The 23855-nt window shown below is 36.5% G+C and overlaps 1 protein-coding gene across 1 annotated transcript; it reads left to right on the top strand.

Moving 5' to 3' along the window:
* Positions 1 to 1944: 1944 nt before the first annotated feature.
* Positions 1945 to 22594, top strand: adgrl4 (adhesion G protein-coupled receptor L4). The gene is made up of 16 exons (XM_064333391.1): positions 1945 to 2082; positions 2623 to 2769; positions 10632 to 10781; positions 11011 to 11160; positions 12680 to 12750; positions 14455 to 14637; positions 15187 to 15370; positions 15652 to 15768; positions 16380 to 16579; positions 16947 to 17126; positions 17563 to 17766; positions 18400 to 18620; positions 18721 to 18787; positions 19535 to 19626; positions 20374 to 20542; positions 21443 to 22594. The coding sequence occupies exons 1-16, from the start codon at positions 2037 to 2039 to the stop codon at positions 21503 to 21505; spliced, it is 2244 nt and encodes a 747-aa protein (XP_064189461.1). The 5' UTR covers positions 1945 to 2036; the 3' UTR covers positions 21506 to 22594.
* The last annotated feature ends 1261 nt before the right edge of the window (positions 22595 to 23855 follow it).

Genomic DNA, 23855 nt, shown 5'->3' with positions numbered 1-23855 from the left:
TTGCTATATATTTGGCATGAGAACCTTTTTGACAAGGCCAGATGCAACCGTTGCAAATTCTGCCAGAAATAACAGGGTTAGGTTTCATGTAAATTGTATAGCATTACGGCCCATAAATAAAATTGGCAAATTTATATTGTTTTATGTCTTATCTTCAAAGACACATTTGTTTCAGACATTTTGAACAAAAGCTCTTATCAGAAGGAATGACTTGTTTCAAACTTAATAGCGTTAAGCGAGTGCTGATAGAAATGTGTAATAAATCCGAGACTCTGCTTTACCACAGGCTCCAATTTGCACAATGATGTTTGCACAACTTTGAAACTGGCAATTCCTTTCTGCATATGCCTTTGTTTTCCAGTATGCTAAAAATAGCCTTTTAGTGTTTAATAATTCACACAGCGAGAAGGCAGTTGGGAAACAGCGTCTACAGAAAAAAATATATTCTGAGGCAAAGGAAAAATTGGGGGCAAATAAAGAATAAAGGGCAAATACTGTATTTAAAACTGTTTTTCAAGCACAGTAAACATTTGCCATGCATGTTTTAGGTTTACTGCATGTGTGTTCCACACGTATATGAAAAAATGCAAAGGCCACAGTTCCACATGAATTCTCCATGAATTAATTGAAGTGACAAGACATTTGTAATAAATTGGTCCAAGGTCTGGGCATTTCTTTTGTCTTGGAATCTCATGCAATTCAACCAGAGAAACTGGTCCCTAAAGGGAACTTGTCAAAAGAGCAAAGATTGCACATTATAAATGGGAGAAATAAAACCTTGTGACTATTAGGTGACAATGCATGTGGAATGTAGCTGCATTTCTTTACTCCTGACAATGGCTTAAAAATGCAAAATAGCCCTAAAGGCTTCAGTAGTTCCACATCTCTGAGTGGCAAACTAGCAGGTAGTGCTCTGGGCTTGCCCTACTGCATCGATGCACTTGGTTTCTAAAACAGTGAAATCGCAGTGGGATTGGGAAACAGCTCCCTACCCCCAATTTATCAATCTCGCTGCTGAGAACATTGCATCTGAAAATGCACACGTAGTGCCTGCAAACCGAAAGCGGAGCATACTATCTTTTGTCTGTTGTATGCAGCTTCGGTGAAGGAGGTACTCAGTAATATAAGCATTACCTCATAGTTTGAATGTACGGGAAGTACATTTGTTTATTATTTTAACTTTTTTTTTTTTGAGAACACAATGGCATGGCACCATAATGCACTGTATTCTTGGCTGCCACATTACTGTATAGTAAAGTCAAGCTTTTATTCTGTCACATGCTATTCAAAATTTATATATGCTGTGCACTCTGTAAGCATTTGGACAGTGGCACAATTTCAGCACATTTGAAATTTGAAATGAAACAATGAATACAAGTTAAAGCAGAGATTGTTAGCTTCCACATGTGAAAACTGTAGTTCACATAGAAAAATTTACATAGGACTTCTTTTTATATGTGGAAATTGTTGTCTAGTTCACATGCATCATTTTACATTTTCATGTGAAATTGCGATTTTCACATGTCAAAGGCAAATTTTAAATGAAATTTTTTTGTACTGTAAGGGTTCCAATCCAAACAGCAAAAGTGTGTATGTTTTATATATATTAGGGATGTTAACAGTTAATCAATTAACTTTTAATCTTCAATAAGAATGTTGATTACATTTATTGACTAAACTGTAAAACTGAAATATACTGTTTCAATGATATATCATTTATTGGCTATGATTCCCCCCTTCCCTCTCAGCCAAACAATATATATATATATTGTACAATTATATAATATCATATGATATGGCATTGTAATTCCTGAGTCACAACACTCAGAAAAGCGGGGAGACATTCTTTCGTTTGAGCTTGGCAGTACATTCCATTGCCTTCATATGTGTGTACCCCTGAACGGTGTTTGTGAAAGCTGATTAAAGACCAGACAGGAAGGGCCAGGTTCAGGGAAACAGGAAAACTGATGCAAGGAAATAGTATACGTCACAAGGCAGAACGCTTCAGCTAAAAGTTACCCTATTCAAGCTCAAGCATGGATTCTTTGCTGAAGACCCCAATGAAACTTGTGGTTTTAGTGGGTAAGTCGAGTCTTCCATACTGCTTGCTATACCATAGACAGCTTGATGTCATTGTACACTTGTATGTGTACAGTAAGTTCTTTTGGCGACTTTCCTTGGCTTTTCATACCGTGTGCGTGCAAACCACACACACATATCGCATCATGGCGTCTTTCTATTCTTTTCATGATTGCGAGTTTTAACCAAAAATGCGTTTTTAGTTCTTTTAGTTTTGCAGTGAAGCAATTTGTTTTTTTTAAGTTCATTTTCTGAAAATAATACACAGAAAGTATATTCAAAAAAGTAAACAAAAAAAGAACTTGTACAGATAATGCATGCTGAAACTTAATAAAGTGAAAGTGATTTTTCTTTGGTTTATTTATTAATATTTTTTGCTGCACAATAAATAAAATAGTAAATCATTAAAGTGATACTAGTGTACATGTATATATAGAATATATAACACTATATTATTCTGGTGTTATAGGAAGTTACTGTACATTGAAGTGCATAGTTACATTGAACAGATGTAAACTGGCATGGTTTTAAATTATCTTTTAGCATGGCTTTCCAGTGTACTGGATCCAGGAAAATTTTCTGACATCTGCGAAAGATGTCATGAAAATGCCACATGCAGACCTCAAAATGGATCAACTGGCTGTTTCTGCAACAATGGATACACTGGTGATGGTGTACGTGCTTGCACAGGTAAATCTAAAATTGTTATTGGAAATTTCCCAACAAGCGCTTGCTTTGAAAACTGGACCTAAGACTTATCTTCAAATCTCAGAATTGTGAACTCGGTAATTTATAAACAAAACTAACAGTCTATCTCTTTGGAAACTCTACAGTATTTCTATATACTTCTAAAATTGTTCCCTTCAATCATACATAAACAAAATGATAATCCCTCGCCCAAATACCACCACATCCTTGAACTGAACAGCTAGTGTACTTAAATTTGACCAGAAACCCATGGTGTTTACAATTCTTCCCCCCACTTTGTTAAGGCAATTATGATATTTTCTTTTCATCCATATATACTGCATGTATTAAAATGAGCAAACATGCAAAAATGTCCATGATATACGTTCCTATTTGTATGTCAGAAACGCCTCGTCAGTAATGTCGATTGTTTTCATGTTTGAGCAAATATTTGCTGAAGAACCTTAGCAATTAAATCAATTTTAACTTTATCATTGTAAATATATACATCTGGAAAAAATATGGAAACAAAATGAATTTGTAGCATAATTATTTAGATATTTTAGTTTCCCATCAGACTGTATAGGAATCATGCTGAATTCTAAAATAATTGCAAGGTCTGTGTGCTGAGAACTCTTAAGAAAATGTATTTAACTGCGAGTAAACCCAGTTAAAACTGACATTTTTCCCAGTAGGGAACTGAAGACACCTTGTTGTTATTTTAGCTTGAACTCCGTGGCTAATCCAATCGCAATCATACAAAGAACGGAAGCAGTTGTTGAATATTGAAAGTCAGATGACCAAAGTCCCATTGTCTTTATCACCAAACCCTGGTATTTAAATTGCACAACAATTGGACACATAATATTATAATTATATATGCACTGTTATTACATTACATTTCATTACATTACATTGCATTTATTTGGCAGACATTTTTATCAAAAGCGACGTGCAAAAGTGCATTTCATGGTCATGGACAACTACAAAACACAGGTTCAATAAGATACAATACTTATTTTGTACAGCTATTTCTAGCCAAGAACACAGTGTTATTAATATGATTGTAGTTATGACTATTAAATACTTAATGAAACCGATTAATTCGCTCTAAGCAGTAAGAACACAGGAAGCTCTGTGTAGAACATCTTCACATTTGTTGTTTGTTTGTTTGCTTGCTTGCTTGTTTGTAGACAAACAAATATGTATTTCACTGTAGAAGAAATTGGTAAACATTCAGTAATACCCAAAAAAATACAATCAGTGGCATGACACAAAATGAAATGTGTTTTATTGGCTTAATTGTTGTTCATGATACTGTACAAATGTCAATTTCCATACATCATACCACCACCCCCCCACCACCACCCCAAATAAATAAATAAGTAAAAACAAATAAATCTATGAAATTTTATAAATACATTGACTGCCAAAAAATCGGTTCCACTGAATATGCAACAAGCTCTTGCAAAATGGGGAATATGCTAAAATATTAAATTCGATTTTCATAGGGTTCAATATATGATAACGATAAAGCGACAAAATTATTGCAGACATTAGCTTGAATCGGTCTCATTTACTATGCAAGGTTACATGTAAACATGGCTGCAACATTTTTGTTGTAAGGTAGAGAAAAACACACCATAATGCACATATACACAGTATGGAGAGAGCTATTCTTCCATTTAAATGACCAAATACTACAAACCATTCTAAATATACACACGATTTGTCATTCAACACACCCCATGGACTGGCAGTCCACAAATGAGGTTAAATAGACATTTCTCTTATTCAGTCTCATGAGAACAGCCTGGTATTTACCTGGAGCAGTAACAAATCAGCACAAACACTGGAAATGGAACAGATTAAACTGAGTTTATCCATTAGGTGGATCTATTTACGTTGAGTCATGTGCATCCACCATAGAAGTATTTACATACAGGGTGTGCAGAGTGTGTAATGAATCATTTCATAAAAAGGCCAAATTTAGATTTTTTTTTTTTTTTTTTTGAGTGGATGTTTGTATTATAAACTATTCTGTGATCTTGCTTAAGTAGATTTGCCACAATTGTTTCCCGGAGCAACCTTTAATATTTTACATAAATCAATTTGGCAAAAGTAGTATACTTTATTATAATAAATTGTTTATGTATACAGAGTAGCTATGGTTATGAAACAATGATAGTGGGATTTTTTTTTCCATGATCCATTCAATGACATTAAAAAGTTGCTATTAAAGTTGCTCTATTTAACATTTTTTGACAGAACTGCTCCCAGTTATCCATCCCCCACTTTACTCCTGCACCTAGAACTTTATATCTAATGGATAAGTGCTACAACCCACTGATGGTCAGTTTAGCCCAACTACTAATTAAATAAATATCATTGGCAACATATATTGCATTCTCATAACGTCTCAAATAATCTAAGAGCGCTGTGTTCAATCGTTGGTGATGATTGATGACCAGATAGTGTAAGCTGATATTACTCCAGTTAGCTAATGCTTCAGTCTGCTAGTTTTGGAAATGACACAAAACATCCATCAGAAAGGGCTCTAAGAAACATTTAAAATGTGTATGACTGGATTCTATTGGATGTGGGGGACGGGGGATTGTCCAGGATGCCAAAAAGCTGTTACGGTTATGAAAAGTACAATTCTGAAAACTGTTGTACTCTTATGAAAGGTATTTTAGAACAGTTTGAACCCTCAGAAAAATATATGATATAAACAGATGATGACTTGGCCGCTGTAGATGTTTCATGTTTAGTATACAAAAATGGGACTAAGACAGGGTGTATAGCAAATAATATTGTGTTATAGATTAGCTTAACCGCCCCCCCCCCACCACCACTAGCTTTCTTAGAGTCTACCTGACCTTCCCACTCACAGATAAAGAAAAGATGGAAACTATATTGACCCACTATCTCTATTAATCGCATTGTAAATATCCAGAAATGGTGTTAAAATGAAAGCCAAGTGTGCAAAATTAAAAGCTTGGCACTTCTACTTTTAATATATTAAATGTTAACCATAGATACTGTATGCAGATGACCAGCTTACAGGAATTAACCTAGCATTACAGTTGACAAGAAATAAGCATGCTTGATCTGTTAAATGCATTAGCTAGCTAGATAACAGCAGATGAAAGAGATGTTTGTTCACTTTCATATTTTAAGTGCACTACAATTATTTTTCAATGGCTCTATTCCACTTCATTCCCTAAAGATAGATTTTAGTATTCCCTTTAAAGGACCCATCAGCAATAAGGGATACTGTAGTAACATTATCATGTTGATTGCGACATTTTTTGCAATTGAAACTATGTGAAACTGGACTAGGTGATACATTGCATTTGTTTACTTCCATTGTATGACAGTTAGATGCAAAATAGGCCCACTGAGACATAAAGATGTTTTTTGTAGGTTTTTAAAGCTTGTACTATTATATATGAATATTTGCCAAAATGGTAGTTGGAGTGCATGCTTCCCCTGTACAATAGTGCTGTGGATTTTGACTTGACAAGTGACAGGAGCATTGCACCCTAAAACTTCATTGCTCATTCCAGTCACATATGTCTCATTGGGTTAAATGCTATTTCAGGCTTAGGATGATGGGTTTAGGTAGTTCAGACTGCTCTGTCAGTACTCCCATCCACATTGGTCTGCATCCGGCTGTTTTTTCAGTAAATAAATTAAAGCAGTGTCGGCTGCTGGCCAGTGAACTTGGATGTGGAGGGTTTTGCACACATTCGCATGCAAAGCTATATATTTTGTGTGTTACCAAGTTACTTCCAAGTTTGCGGCTCAGTTTATCAGTATTCGCATGGTTTCATGACATATCCAATCTCTTTTCTCCCCAAAAGAACCATTTTTTGTCTACAAATTGTCCTGAATTGGCTGTGCTATCCCAGGAACTGTATAATGGAATATTTGCCTGTCTTCATGTTTTTTGGTTGCAATGTAACTTGGCTTCCTTGGTTTGCAGGTGGGCTGCCATCGGATTAATTCCCCAGTGGGCAAAGTGTACTGAGCATTTGTCGTTTGTCTGTTTGCCCACCCTGATTCGATTCAGAATGACTGTGAGACTGGTAGCTCTTCAGTTGGCTTTCAGCCGCCATCATACATTGCTCCCTGGTGGCATTTTTTGGTTTGTATCTTGTCGCCTCTGAAATGTGTGGGATTAGGCCCAGCATCGCCTTAAGTACGGGCACAGAGGCTGATGGGTTCCCTGGGGTTTTCTTCATCAGCACTTGTCACTCCAGGTTCCTGTGGTGTGCAGACAGCATTGCTCAAATTTTACCATTATTGTTTACAATTTCAGGACCATGTAGTGTGTCTGATGAATTCTGGCAGAATCTGCTCCAGTCAGCGAATACAGGAAGTTGCAGTGAGCTGGTGTCAGGTCTCCTACCTAGTCGGGTAGTTCAATCAAGGGGCTGAGCATTGATACAGTCGTCTACTGTATCTGAATAGCAGCAAGTGAATGTCCTGTAATACATAATACTGCCTAAGTGAAAAAAGTTTCTACACAGCAAATTTCTGTTCATAAAGTAATTGTTTGTCATACCATACATTAGTTGATCTGATTAAAAGTACTGGGAAGTGATTGTGGAATATTTACTCTGCATGGTATACGTATCTATTTCTGACGAAACGTAACCTTAAGAGGGTAAGTCATATTTCAGTGGGCATTAAGTGTCTAATTAAAAACAATTCATAGCACATTATTATTGAGAGGATTATGGAAGGTGCAAAAAGCAGCGTCCACAGTGTGCGTCCCCAGGCCTGTCTGAAAATCCTTGGTTTGCTGTACCAAAATGCATGTTCATAAAGCCCTCCATTATCGTGCCTTAGAATTTAAAGTTAAAAAGAGTATATCTTTTAAATTAGGTTATTACTTATATTGAGAAGACTAACTTGAATTATTAATAGCATTTTGTCCCAATGCTCTTAGCTGCATGTTTTTTTTTTTGGTTGGTTTTGTGTATGTGGAGTGTTCAGTTACATTAAATATGAGATGTAGTTCTGAGGAAGATAAACATTTCTAAAAAAAAAAAAAAAAAAGGTTTGTTTCAACGGAGTTTATAGATTAGCTACAGTAAAATGTCTTGTGTTAATTCGCCTACAGAGTGGGACCAAATGTTATCTGTTAAGAGTTGAATTAACACTGTTAGAGCTGAACTGATTTGATATTTTACTGTGTACCATTCTATAATTTTTGAAATGGGAAAGCATGTCACTGTCCAAATTCCACTTGGTTAAGCCAAGTTTATATATCGCTATATGGCTTTCAGAAGAACAAAAGTTTTTTGTTATATTTTTGGAACACAGCCAACCTCAGGAAATGAATCATAGGTCTTTACCTTCAACTAGAGCTTTAATCAAATAACGATTAGGGCCAATGTACATTTTTCAGATCATGGGAACTATATGATCATATGTAAAAGTAGCATAAAGGTTTAAAAATAATGTTTGCAATGATAATAATTTTCTTGGTGGATAAAATTCTGGTACAGTACACATAAAAGTACAATATGAACATTTGTTTTGTAAGACCTGAGATTGGAAAGTAATAGACATGTTTTCTGTGAAAACTGTCACCTCCCATTTCTGGAAGAGAAGGATATCCCTTACCGGACATACTTTTTCCACCAGCTTGGTACAAAGGAGAGGAAGACCAGTGGCCATTATAAGGAAAATGAGCAAAACAGTTCTGACTGAACACTGCAAAACACCATTCATAATGATGACTCAGTATTAATTTCTTTAGCAGAGGGCAATAGTTCAGTTAAAAAATATAAAGGAAATTAAATATATAAAGAAAAAAAGTATAAGCTAACGGCAGTCAACTTCACACCTTAATCAGATGGAAATACATTCCTTATAGCTGACTGTGACAAGAGAGAGGGATGGGAGTATTTTATTACATGACTGTGTACAAAATTATCGTTATTTTGTTCCCGAGGAGGATCAGAACAAATGTTATAAAGGAGCAGAGTTAAGGTGTGAATCATTATATCTATTTGGCTATTCCCGTTTACTCAAACCACACATTAATTATATGTATCCTGTATCACATAATGAGCCTTGTCTGCACATACATAAATTATATCAGGTAAAAAGCAGCACTGCAAATAATAATACAATACAAAATTTAAATTAAAAAATTAAAGTTTACCCATCTGAGCCATCAGAAATGAATGCATTGCTCCCAATAATGAACAATACACATTTAAAGGACAAACGCTTTTCATGTAGAAAATTGTATTAGATTGACTTGTCCTGAGAAGACCCAGGGCATGCTATTATAAAAACTAGGGATACAGCCAGTTCAAGAATCAATCTGATCAGCCCACCCCAAGAAACCCCTGCCAAGAATGATCTCATCTTTATTTCCTCATCTTTCTTTCTGAGAGAAAACTAACATTTTTGTCCTTTTATTTTGTATTGGTTGGCTAAGTACATGCTTTAAATCCCACATTAATTATGTATATTGTAGTACACTTGTGCATTTGTTTAGGACACTGAGGACACCACCTCTATTTAACTGATCCTGAAAATTATATGGTCAATATTATGCTGTTGACACAAGCCACAAACTCACCATTTTGTCTTTCCATCAAGGCAGGACACACCATACTTAATACCATTGAAAACACTAATCTTTTTCTAAAATGTTTCAACATGAAGCTGCACTCCTTTCAATATATGCATTTACTGCAGGGTGACATAGCGCGCTATTATTTCTATGTTCTTTTGAATGTGTAAAAACCTTGCACAGTTTGCCACTGCACGTTTTGCAGCTGTATCCAATACTAATAAATTGACTGCACATGGAGTGAAAACGAATCTATGATAAGAAGGGCATTCTGCTCTGATCTGCCCTAAACTGGGTCCTATGCAGCAGTGAGAGTAGGCATCCATATTATGGAAATTAGCTAGGTACCTTAAACCATATGCCTTAAACTCTACCTTTTATAGAAATCTGATTTGCAACTTTTACCTCACTACTAATCTCACTGAGGGTGAGATGAATTTAATTTGCCTCTCTTCTTGCTACATTCATTGATCCATACATGATTAAGGCGTTATCTGTTTTGGATGGCTAAAGGTGGGGATACAGTTCCATGTTTTTCCCCTTAGACTTAGACCCGTCCACCAGTTTGCCCACACAGCAAAGACAATACTCTCAAGGGGAACTTTCAACAAGCTGTGAGGTCAAGAATAATTCTGCATCAGGAGAGCTAAAGAGGCTGGGTTGCGTTCCTAGAATGAGGCAGCTCACTCTCGGCTGCATCAGCCCCACGAGAGGAAGAAGTCAAATTAGACAATATGTGCTGCCAACATGAGCAGAGCCTGACCCCTCTTTACCCCTGCTGCCTTGGAGATGCCAGAAAAAACATTGGAGGGTCTTGTGCAGGTTAAACTGCCAGCCATCTCTGTATTTACCACTTTAAAATGAGATGAACAACACCAACAATTCAGAGAGAGAAAGGCATGACAGGGGTGGGATGGGGGTGGCTATGGGCTTGAACCCAACCCCAACAAAAAAAAGCTGAGATAAGCATTAAATATGAAGTTTAGCACAAAGAACCAAAATGGCCCAATATCAAATACAAATGCATGTACACCCCCCACCCCCCCCCCACCCACCACCGCCAATGGAATTAATTTCTGGCCACGCCAATGATGGCAGGCATCTATCAACATGAATGCACAGTGCCCCACTCTCCCAGTGAACTGTCTGTGAGTGGCATACCTTCTGGATCAGCTGCATGAGCTGAAGCTGTCCATTATAAAACCTGTCATACATGGCAATCATTGATCCCTAACCGTATTTGAACTTTTTTTTGTACTTGCAGATGACGATGAATGCGTAAATGTCACACAAATCTGTGGCAAATATGCTAACTGTACGAACACTCAAGGCAGTTACTTCTGCACGTGTCAATCAGGATTCCGATCAACTGGGCATGCAGAGTTTCAAACCAACGATGGTACCCACTGCGCTGGTAATTCTTTCATTTTATTTATACAATGTATCAATATATTTCACTTAGCCTGTTAAGCACTTGGTGCACAGCCTTGCGGTATTTGTTATACTATCATATTGATATGAAATCATATTGATATACATCTCATTTAAATGTGATATTTTGGTAAACAACATTCAATAACAGGACAGAAATCTGGTTATTTGTTTGCCTTTTTTGTAATTATTCAAATCTGTTTGAATTACAGACTTTGATGAATGTAAGGATGTTCAGACCTGTGGACCGTTTTCTCGTTGCCATAACACACTGGGATCTCATTACTGTACTTGCCAACGGGATTACGCTTCTACATCACAAACTCTACGGTTCCAAGTAAAGGATGGTATTAAATGTGAAGGTGAGCATACGATTTTGAGCACAACCTATCTGTGTACAAAATATTAAAAGTACACGCATATATAACATACAAAATAAATACTATATAAAACGGCAATGTCAGTGACTCAAAAGGATACATCAGATATGAACCGTGTGTAACTGAAACTGTCTGGATTTGAATGATCTTTGCTTCTGTGAATGAGCACTGTGAGACTTTAAAGTAATTGGATTATTTCAGTAATGAATTCATGCACTGTACTTAAAATAGTATCTGGGTAACGACTGGTCTTCCTAATGGCACATCAGGGGCCATTTGACTAGCAGTTGTCATCAGTAAGAACATATGACTACTGCTCCTTTGGTACCGATATGCCTAGCCAGCACCAGTCATTGATCTAGTGACTCACACCGAGGACTCTGGATGGAAATCCTGTGGCCCAGGGAGGTAGGGATTAAAACTGCAGGATTTCCTCTGGCTCATTGCACAAGAGTGTCTCCTCTCGCACCTGCAATCTGCCTGTTCCAGGAACGCAAAATAGATGTGCAGGCCAGCTGCATGTTGGCTAGAAATCCCATGTTGGGGACTGCAGAGAAAAAAAAATTGCATTAACAGACTGCATGTTTGCAGTATGTGCGTAAATGGACCCAAAAATTCAAATTGCCATTCCCGTTTGGTTGAAGATTAAAATTGGGGATGAAATGTAAAAGTGGGCTGAATGAGAGCGAAGAGAGAGTGGCATTCGGTCCGGCGGTGAACCGGATTGGTCTCGGCTGCGCCGGCTAGTGGAGATAGCACACGCACCTGGGTTGCGTTCACTAATCAGCCCAGCTGCTTGAAGGTGTTCCAGTTCGGGACCGAGACCGGGAACACACACTAAGAGTGTGAGGTTTTGAGTTTTTGTTTCATTTTGTTTAGTTTGTCTAGTTTGTCAAGTTTGTCAGCGCACTACAAGACAGAGAAAGTAGTGAAAAGTTGGAGGAGCTTTCATTTACGAGCAGGGAAATGAAAGGTTTTACTTTCTTTTGTCTTTGTTATTTTAGTTTGTTGTTTTAGTTAATTGTTTTTGCCCAGAACCCGTGAGGCGGTAGGGTGAAGGTGTTTATTTCATCTTTTGTTTGTGTGGGTGCATTCTTGCTCTCTCCACGCGGCAACCAACGGTGCACTTGCGGAACTGCCGCATCTCCCCCCCTGGGGTGTCACACACAGAGCAGTTTTTACATCTCAATTGAACAAAGCTTATATTGGAAAGCATTTCTCCATTCGCTTTCTGTAATTCCTGGCTAAGTGAACAATAAAAAAGTACGTTGCATGAATCCTAGGTTCTGTTTGGAGATTTGTTTGGAGTCAATATGATTATAGCCAGCATGCACAAAATTCCATTCAGTCCTTTTCTTTTCACCATACGTTTCATTCGATAGGCACTTCAGTGCGTTTTACTTAAATGTTGTTTTATAAACTTTTCTGATCCACGCTGGTCCTGACACACTTAAGCATTGATTGTTGGACTGTTTTCTGTTTTGTGATTTTTTCTTTTCAGAGAGTCCTAAGAAGAACTGCCATAAGAACGACACGTGTATCTCAAAGACCGTCAACCAAACAATTGGATACGTAAGTGCTCCAGTAAGGTGATACTGTTGTAGAAATGAAATTGTTCTGACATTTGGACTGCACATAGTTGAAACACTGCAGATAGAGATGTTTTCAGATACTTAACACAGTAGATATGTGAGAACAATACTACCCAGGTTTTGCCCCGAGTTAACATTTTTTCTTCAACCTTGTATACTGCATGAGATGGTCCTTCATAGAGTTATGTGTGCAACTGCTGCCCTCTATTGGTTAGCCAGTGCTGTACATGAAGGCAACAAAAATATTGTGCTAAATCCTGAGCTTCACTCACGTAATGAAGTGCTAAAATATTGCTATACTCTTTTAGTATCCTTGTCAATGTCACCTTTTTCTTTCCTTGGGGGTCTTACTGCCATCCCACTCCTAGGCATGCCCTGCAGCTATTCTTGTCATCCAGGGGTCCTCTACCTCAAAACCATGGACAAAAAGTAGAAAAAAAAAACTTCTGTACTTGTAGGAATACAGCAAAACTTTTTGCAACAGTTAAAAATGCACAGATTGGAATTTAAAGAATGAGAACATGTCAGTCGAGATATGGCCTGATGTGGCCTGCGGGCTAGACACTTGGGACTTTTCAATTATAATTGTCTAAAATATATGTTTGCTTTCCAATTTTAATAAGGATCACCTCTGTGTGTGTGTGCGTTTGCGTGCATGCGCATGCGTGAGTCCGTGTGTGCATGTGTATGTGTGTGCATGTTTGTGGGTGAGAGTGAGTGCATGTTGGAGAGTGATGTTAGGGTTGATCTTAGATCCTTAAGTCTGGTCATAGTGCAGAATGCACGTTTTACAGGCTGAAAATATTAGAACAGGCCACTGATCCTCATATTACTAGGTTGCTTTGCAGAGTAATCGATTTTGAAGGTAGAATGGTGTGGCTTATTGATTTAGTAACAAATGAGCCACTTCTATCATAATTTAAACCATGAAAGTTCCTGTTAAGACTAATGTTCAGTTTATTTGGAAATATTTATAGACGGCTACGGCATCGATTTCTATATAAAAACTGCTTGTTCAACATTTAACATCATTGTTTTCAGTGCCCCTACGTTAACCTGCTTCTGACAAAAAATCAATCAGAAATATAGATACCATGAAGGGAAGGGAAAATGCATCTGGATTGCTGCATCTTCAGGATGGAAAACTGATAAAGTATTCTAGGGATCAGGATGGAGTATACTAGCTCAAAAAAGCAACCCTCTTGCTGAAAACTGTAAAATTGCAGTTAACCCCAGAATAAGAAATGTGTTCTTTATAATCATATTTGGTGACATCATGGGAACAATTAAATTAAAAATTAAATCAAAAGGCATTGCAAGTACCTAAATAATCTAAATTATTGTCTTCCAGAGTTTGGCTGATTAAGACATTAAGTAAAGTGTCGGTGAGAGAACAGAAAGAGAGAAAGGTGTCTGAGAATGAAGAAATCGAAAGCCTCCCATCTCTATCCCTAAACATAGATCCTGGATCAGTAACCTATCCATTATGGAAGAAATTGGATGATGGCAGCCCAACTAATGCATGATATGATTATTTCTGTTGCAAAAAAAAAAAAGAAAAAAAAAAAAAAATCATTGCATCTTTTTTCATATTTAAAAAAACTGGCGAAATAAAAAAAATGTAACTTAAATGTAACTAGTATTATTATTTTTATTATTATTATTATTATTATTTTGTCTGTAGATCAGCAATATTACAGACCCCCACAGCCGTCTGGATGAGATAAGGAAACAAACGTCTGGGGACCTGTCTCCTGTTGATGTGATTTCTTTGGTCGAGGCCCTGTCTCAGTCAGCCTCATTGCTAAGCATTGTCAACGACACTGGCGCTGACCAGTACATGGAATCTCTCACCAATCTTACCACTGTAAGCTTTTTTATTATTTATGAATTTTTTGTAACTGATCGCTCCAAAAGACACTTCATACACTTAATTCATGTGTATATGCATGTTTTGCTTTTTAGAATTGTGTTCATGAGCAAGCTGGTATTTTGTTTATAAGTATAGCTAGCTAACAATAATCAGCAATATCAATATTCAATATTTTAGTAAGCCATCATTTTTGCCCATTTTACATGCAAATGACTTATTTTTGCTCACTGTTTTATTCTTGGCATATTGCTGTCACATGCCTGCTGATATTATGCAGTACTTTGTACAGCGTGTGTGTGTGTGTGTGTGTGTGCGCGCGCGCGCATGTGCACGTGTGTGTGTGAGGCATTATTATTTTTATTTTTTATTCAGGTTAGTCAGATGCTAGGTTTTTGACGGGTCTGCATCCCCTGAATCCTGAATTTAGGCCATAGACAAGAAAATAAGAGAATGTATCACTGCAGGTTAATGACCCATGTGCCTACCACAGGCACAATATAGCATGTGCCATTCGTAATTGAATGTGTTTCTTTCCTTTCCCAGGAATTTATGCAAACGGTAAACAATCTTGTGGAAAATGATGAACTCCAGGCATGGGATAAAATCAGGGAGGATTATCGGGAGAAGACCATCACCAAACTTCTGCACACTGTGGAGCAGGCAACACTGACCATTTCTAAAAATTATAAAATGACTACTGAGGTAGAGGTAAAAACAAATGACATAGGTAAGCTTCTGTTCATGTCGAGCGGTAGCTGCTGCTTGATTGTGCCAAAAGCTAAGAGAACTAGCTTAAAGGGTCAGGGACCTTTTACTTTACATACTCCTGAATATAGTAAACATGTTTTGAGACAGTTTCATATCTGCAAAAGCCGTCACCCCATGGTGATCAGTAGTATAGAACAGCCAGGAAAAAGACAAACAGTTATGTATTTTTCAGTATATGTTTCTATATGTACAATTTGACCTGTAATCATTAAGATATTGTTATTCCCACTTGATTTTCAGACCTGAAATTATATACTTTTGACACTCAACAAACGAAGAGGAAAACTATTCACGCTACATTGGGTGGAGATAGCATTAATCTCACACCTAAAATCAACAAACAATCCAGCATAAATGGTAAGTAGTTGTGGCCTCAAAGTAATCGAAAGTCATCTTATATGTTGAATATGAATTAAAACTGTAAGCACATGATCACATAGTCCCTATGATTCAAGCATGACTTAATGTTGAATGTGACACACGTCAATATATTTCTATGGATATAAACATGAATGTAGATCAACGGCTTGCCCAAAACATTATCATGAATACAAGAAATAATGTATGGACACGTAAACATCTAAAATAAAACAATTTAAGCAGTTGAGAACAGCTGTAAGTCTATGCCTCAATCCCCAATTAAACTCATATCAAAGACTTTTTAAAATGAACATGTTCTTTTTCCACATTTAAAGACATTTGAGGTACTACTACTACTACTACTACTACTACTACTACTACTACTACTAATAATAATAATAATAATAATAATAATAATAATAATATGAACTTCCAGTCTTACAGAGCCTGTGGTCTCACTAGTGCTTTAAAAGTTCAAGTGATACAAAACACATTTGGGTATTTATGTGTATCAAATATTATGATTTCAGTTGCCCTATACTTTCACTCTTTTGCATTGGCATGCCGGCAGCAAAAGAAGTGAAACCTGTTTTGTAATACTTCTTTAGGGAGTGTCTCCATAGTTTTCCTCCGGTACAGCAGTATTGCTACCCTCTTGAAACCAAGTGACTCTCCTGGAGCAACAGAGTACGACCAGTTCGCCAGAGCAGATGACTTCACTGTGAATTCTCCAGTTGTAGCAGCTGCTATAAATCCACCACACATCTACGAGCTTGACCAAATACAATTTACCCTGAGACACACTGAGGTATGGTAAAAATCCTTTTTCCGTATGGCAAGAGTTCTCTTGTGCCTGCATCCCACAAAATACTATAATTCACTTTTCTTCTGCATGTTGACAGAAATAGCCATTTTGTTCACTGTATCAAGAATAACAATCTTTCTCCAATTACTTTTGGTTCCCTAAACTACGTGTAAAAGTTCAGCAATTCCTTGATTCACTCAATATGGATACATATACCCACAAATTAAACCTGACAGACTGCACTTTAACCTCATATTAGTTACAAATCCAGTGAGCTAGAGAACAAAACCAAAGAAACAATTGTGTAACTGTCCAAATATGCATGGCCTGCGCTGTATTTTTCTAATGTATTATCTTTTCTTTTTTACAGGCTATAGACCCTAAAATTGATGTCACAAAATGTGCTTTCTGGGAATACTCTGTGGCTAGGATGACTGGTCACTGGGCCACAGAGGGTTGTGAACGCCTTTATGTCAACAGCTCCCACACCACATGCAGTTGCAATCATCTGACACACTTTGCTATTCTGATGTCTTCTGGACGGGAAAATGTAAGCTCTGACCATCTGCATATTGATTTGGTATATCCTACATACAGTATAATAAATACCTCATGCTATACACCAGAGGCAGGGTATCATAACGGTTATAGAACCGGACTTATACATCTAAGGTTGGAGGTTTATTCCTGGGTCCTGAGCAAGTTTCTCCACTTAATGTCCAGTGCTTATAAGCTGTGTAAGTGTCTCTGGATAAGAATGTCTGTTAGATGTGAATTATCTTTTCCGAACTGTTAATTTATTTGCAGATTTTGTCAAGTATGCCAGGAATGCAGTATTAATAATATGTATACTGTATTCTGTAAAATGTATTCTGTGATATTTAAATGTTATTTCTGAAGCAGAAGATATTGTCCATGTATTTGTTGTAGTCTTTGGAAATTATATGAGCCTCATCTTTTTTTTGTTTGATATTTTGTTATGACAGCTGTTAGCCCACAACAACATCCTTACAAGAATAACTCAGCTGGGAATGATCATATCTATTATCTGCCTTTCCATGTGTATCTTCACCTTCTGGTTCTTCAGTGAGATACAGAGCACCAGGACCACAATTCATAAAAACCTCTGCTGTAGTCTTTTCATGGCTGAATTCATCTTTCTGGTTGGAATTAATATGAGCTCAAACAAAGTAAGGATTGTTATTCCAGGCTTGATACATATTGCTATCGTCAGCAGTTTCTGTGTGTCGTGGCAGGGGTTATTTGGATTGGTCAATGAACCCTTCTACTTTGCCAGAAAACATATACAAATACAGATTAATCCTAAATATGTGGGGTGGTGTGGGGGATGCATGAGTTTCAGTATTGCCACAGTAAGCAGAATGTCTTTTGGTTGCAAAGTATTTTTAGGAGCGAATATTTTTTAAAGATGTTTGTGCACCTTGCGAGCTTTGCCATTTATTTTGTGATTTTGTCTTTCTATTTGCACCCCTATTCATCCACATGGTTCAATAGGTTGTGTGTGCATGAATTATTTTGCAATGCTGTCTATGCAAAACCACAAACTTATTAACACACTGTTGATGAGCAGCTTAAAATTACTAAAACAATTATAGAAGCATCATCAAAGAGATATTAAAAAATGAACATTAAACCCATGTTGAAATTATTAATTTAATATGGAATTAGATTTAATTATATACCTAAAGTTTTAGAATATTTCCTATCTTGAGTGTTTGTTGATTAAAGCCTATGGGCTGCTGCAGATGAATGAAAATTATAGCAATTTATGTCTTTATTATGTGTGCCTTTTTCTTCTCCAGCTTTTCTGTTCCATTGTTGCTGGGCTACTGCATTATTTCTTTTTAGCCGCTTTTGCATGGATGTGCATCGAGGGGATCCATCTCTATCTGATAGTGGTTGGTGTCATCTACAACAAAGGTTTCCTGCATCGCAACTTTTACATTTTTGGATATGGGAGCCCAGCAGTGGTAGTTGCAATCTCGGCAACTCTTGGCTACAAATACTATGGTACCAATAAAGAGTAAGTTCACAAAGTTCATATACAGTATCTCCTGAATTTCTGAATATTGTTTTAATTCATAATTATGTGTGTACTCAACTAGTCCTTTTTTATTCAACAGGTGTTGGTTAAGTACAGAGAACAATTTTATATGGAGTTTCATTGGGCCTGCTTGTTTAATCATCCTGGTAAATCTAACATTTTTTAATCTCTTTGTCCAGAGTCACAAAAAATTGTAAATGGTAGTGCTAAATTGAAGAATTTCACCTACCAGCACAAATGTGTTAATACTTATTTTTTCTCTCTAGATCACTTTTCTATTCAGATCATTTTTAGTACAAGATAAATGCAGGAATTATGGATATTAGTACAGTATATGTTGGGAAGTCATAAGCTATATATCTGCAATCACAGTATAGCCATCCATTCATGTGCAGCCAACTCGAGACAGTTAGCCATCCACCATGGTTCTCCTCCAAAATATATTTTGTCACTACTACTTCTTGGCACACCATAGACTACAGCTGAGTTTGCTTAGAGTACACACTGGGAAATGCAGTACCGTATGGAGCTTCTGGCCTCAGTTGGAACTTGCATGGTCTCTATTCAATCTGAGGCTATGGGACTTGTGCATACACAACTGCATGGTGCTGTAAGCAAATGAACCAGGAGCTATAATACATTCTTGAACTTGAATTGAAATATAATGCACACTTTTTTAAGATAGCTATTTATTTGGAATGAAATACACTGATAAAATTAATGCAATATAAATGTTAGTATATCACAGGAATCTCACAAAACGAGATGTTCCATCTCCAGGGGTTCATCCTAATGAAATTTGAACATGCATTGCTTTTATACAGCCATGCAATATTCTCCTGTATATAAGTATGCGTTGGATTGTTCTAATACTTGCTGTTTGTATATCTTAGGTTAATCTCCTGGCTTTTGGGGTGATCATTTATAAGGTGTATCGTCATACAGCAGTAAAGAAGCCAGAAATCAGTCACTATGAAAATATACGGTAAGAGACAAGCAAGCTAATGGTATGTTATCATGTATAGTTTTAATTTCCTGAAATCATAAATAAAGCAGACCATAGGATGATGAGTCCTTGTTTCCTTCCTTCACTGTATGACATTCCTTGTCAACATAATGTTTACAGAAGCACTTGAAATGGTTTACTCTACCTTCAGTTCACTGATTTGATTATCTGAAAAGATCTAGTGATGCAACATTGTTGAGCTGCTACCTGTGGAACATTCTCACATGAGCTTGTTGCTCTGCACAACTGAAATGCACACTGCCAACAGATGCGGTCTGGTTGCTTTGTTCTGTTTAGATCAAAGTCGATTAATCCATCTGGCAGTCAGCACATATGAATGCACACTCTAAGTTCTCTTTACGCTGCCCCAATGTCACATCAAAAAAAAAGAAAAATTGAAATGATGAATTGAATAGATAAATATTAGCAATGGTGTATAATACAAAATAATCTAGAGTGATATTGCATTACAAGTGACAATATCCAGCTGAGAGTCTAATTGAGAGGGCTATTTTCAAAAACCCAGCTGACTGAAACTCATCTACGGAAATTCAACTGCTGTAACATCGGTCACAGCTTAACATACATATAAGAGGCTGTAATTTGGGCATAGTGATAACACTGGCATCCCTCCATTGGTTTAGAGTGAACTGAATGACGACTTTCAGAGCCGGTAAAATGAGCTACAGTACTGTACTGTATCAATGGCATTTTGGCATTTTCCAGGTCTTGCGCACGAGGTGCCCTTGCCCTTCTGTTTGTCCTCGGTGCCACCTGGACCTTTGGGATCCTTCACATCCTCAATGGGACCACTCTCACAGCCTATCTCTTCACAATCGCCAATGCCTTCCAAGGGATGTTCATCTTCATCTTCCTCTGTGTCTTATCCAGAAAGGTAATCCCCCCCCCCCCCCCAGTATGTATACTGCAAGGTATACATACTGTACATCAGACTTTAAATAAATGAAGTGGAATATCATTAACGAGTATTGTATCCTTAATTATATTGCTTCAAAGGACATGTCACTTTTACGAGGCAGTGGAACAGATGGAATATTACTCCACTGGGGTGGGAAACAAAGGTTGTGGAAATGTGTTTTGGAGCTGCAGGCATAAGCTCTTGTTATGACTTTGAGAGACCAGTGAGTCAGTCAGTGCTTTAAGAGATCTGAGTCTTAGCTTCTTTTCATTATAATCCATGAACTACTGCTTATCTTCTCTTTGCTAACATATCAGCTGCAGCCTGTACACCAATACATTTCCTATCCAACAGGGGTGGGTGAGATGCCAAACTGATAATGGCTCAATATGAAACAAGGACGAAGTATTTGAATGGATTCAATCATAGTGACACTCTGACTGACTGCTCATATTTAGCTATAGTTTTCAAGTGCAACTAGGCATCTCAATCATCCCTTATATCATGTGAAATAGGAGGTAATAACTGTGTTTGAGATTTTTGGGTTTGGTTTCTGTGTTGGAAATTAATGTACATTAGTAGGTGCAGTATGTCCATCATAAAAGTATAATTACCAGCAAGAATAAAAAATATGAATCCAAAAATTATTTAATTAAATCACCATTGAATCCAATGACATAAATTACTAGAATCACAGCTGTCGATTTAAAATGGCAGAAGCAGCTGTTTTTCTTTTTTGTTTTTTTGTTTTTTTGTAAAAAATGTATATACATTTGTCAACTGTATTGAATTATTAATAAACACAAAAGTGTATTCTCGTATTAATTCATCACATTCTATGCATCAAATGGTACTTTCTCTTTTCTACTTCATCAGATACAAGAGGAGTACTACAGACTGTTCAAAAATGTGCCATGTTGCTTTGACTGCCTCAGATAAACCCAGCAGTACGGCCAAAGAGGAAAAGGTTCACAAGATTATCTGTCATCTCTTCAATTGCTTATCCCTACATTTTCCATTCAAATAATTTCCCAAAGAAAATATGGCAAAGCTCTCTTCAGCATGGCACTGCTTTCTAGGCTGTCCTGTAAAAAATTAATAATTATGTTGCAATACATTTGTTACAGATTTTGTGAAGAAGTCTTAAGATTTTTTTCTATTTTTATATTATTTAATATAAATCAAATATATAGATTATCAATATTATTTTAAGTCACTAAAAATGGAATTTGTAGTTAAACAATGAAAATTTCCTTGAATGTTTTCATAAATATGCATTGTTTTTATCTCCTGTGGGACATGTGCTTAATTTCACTATAATGTAACAGAAAACTATTGCTGAGGTAAATCACTGAACTAGCCATATGAATTTTCACTTACCCTTGCAGTTTTGTTTTTTATAATACATTAGTTTTATCATTTTTTGGGATTTCAGTGTAATATTTTAACTTTAACATGTCTTCTAAAAGTGTTGAGACACCATGACATATTTATATAAAGGGACAATTACTTCATACAGTCATTATTAAATGAGGATTTTAAGGGAGCGTTGTTTAAGTATTCATCCCCAGCAATGCATGGAGCGGGTAATTTTGGACAATGTTCTCCCACAGAAATTATTTTTGTTGTGTGTAGTAACTGCTATTTTAGTAACATAGTAACATACTTTAAGCTGATGCATAAAGTTTATACAGCAAACAAAAGTCTGTACAGATATTATTGCAAACATACCTGCAGGTGAGAAACTCACAAGAGCAACATTATTGTATTGCTTTCAGAAAATTAGGATGGTTTACATCCTGTTGGTCTAGACTTTAAAGCACAAATATCAGTAAGCTTTGTATACTGTTAAATAATCCTTTTTTCACAATTAATGTTTTAACAATGAATGGGGACCTCTGATAGAATTCACATTTTGTGTTTTAAAACCATATATCTGTGTGAACATTATCTGCATTCCCCATGTGATTTTTATAAATTAAGGAGTATAAAAGTTGTCTGCTAAATAAAATAAAATGTTTTAAGTGATTCATTATTCAATTTTGATAAGTATAAGTACGAATGAGTATGATAAGGGTAGAAATGTTTTGGCATCTTTATCCGGATCTTAATATTGACTTGATTTTATGTGAAAAATGTTTTTACTTAATTTGTCATCACCGAATCAGTTGTGTTACTTTTTTTAAGGTAAAGTACTCACTACTGGGTTTACTGTATAAATAATGGTAACAGTGTATTACGCATAAGGTAGCAGGCTGTATATCTAACCAATCTTAAATGTATTATGTTCTTTCAACATAAATAATACAATTATTTACATTTCAGCTTGTTCTTCGTACCTTCACTATTTTACAGACTTTAACTGTAAAATTCACAGACATTTTTTGTTGTCTGTTTCAAATTAACACAAATGATAGGTCTTGGTTATATATCTGTTTTTTTGTGGATAACTGAAATATGAAATTGACCTAAGTTTGAGTATTGTGAATAATATTGCCAATTAGCAATCCTTTAGTATCAGATGTTTAGTTAGCTTATTCATGGATGCATCTTTCGTAATCACACTTCAATTCAACCATCTATTGCATGATTAATCTTGCATCTCATCAGAATGGCCACGCCATCAATATGTGATAAATATATGCCTGCTGGAGATTGTGTATATTGTTCCCATTCTGATTGTGGTGTATGCATTTTTTTTTTTTTTTTTGTATATCCTTCGCTATCTTTAAGTTATTTTTCAGCTAAAGGAAAGGCAGCAGTATTAATCGTTGGTGCCCATTAAGTCAGATATGGTTTACCTTCTAGTGCACAGTAAGTAGACAATCATATCTGAAGCTCAATGTTGCTTCAATGGGGTAGTCCCATTACATTGGTTTATGAAGACAGCAGTTACCCCACTATGAGTGAAATAACCACAAAGGAATCCCAGTTATGTTTGGCAGTAAAGATAATGACATCCACAAGGTACTCATTTGAAAGCTTTGAAGGATGGACTCCAACATATGGAAGTTGGTCAGTTCAGAATATCCACAGAGATCCACAATTAAATGTTCCAGCATTTCCAGAACTTGCAGCATTTGATGCAGTCAAAGACAGCAGAGTAAAGAGAAATGCTTTAAAAAAGGACCATGTATGGCAGATATTGTCTGTAAGTTTGTACAGTAGACAGTACGCATTTGGACAGTGATATAATTTGTCTGCTGTTTTGGCTCTGTATTCCATCAGATTGGATTTGATATGAAACGATGAATATGAGATTAAAGTGCAGACCCTTAGTTTTATTTTA

This window comes from Anguilla rostrata, chromosome 4, assembly GCF_018555375.3.
Source record: "Anguilla rostrata isolate EN2019 chromosome 4, ASM1855537v3, whole genome shotgun sequence".
In the NCBI taxonomy this organism is placed as follows: domain Eukaryota; kingdom Metazoa; phylum Chordata; class Actinopteri; order Anguilliformes; family Anguillidae; genus Anguilla; species Anguilla rostrata.
This window is presented reverse-complemented; position numbering and strand designations above follow the sequence as displayed.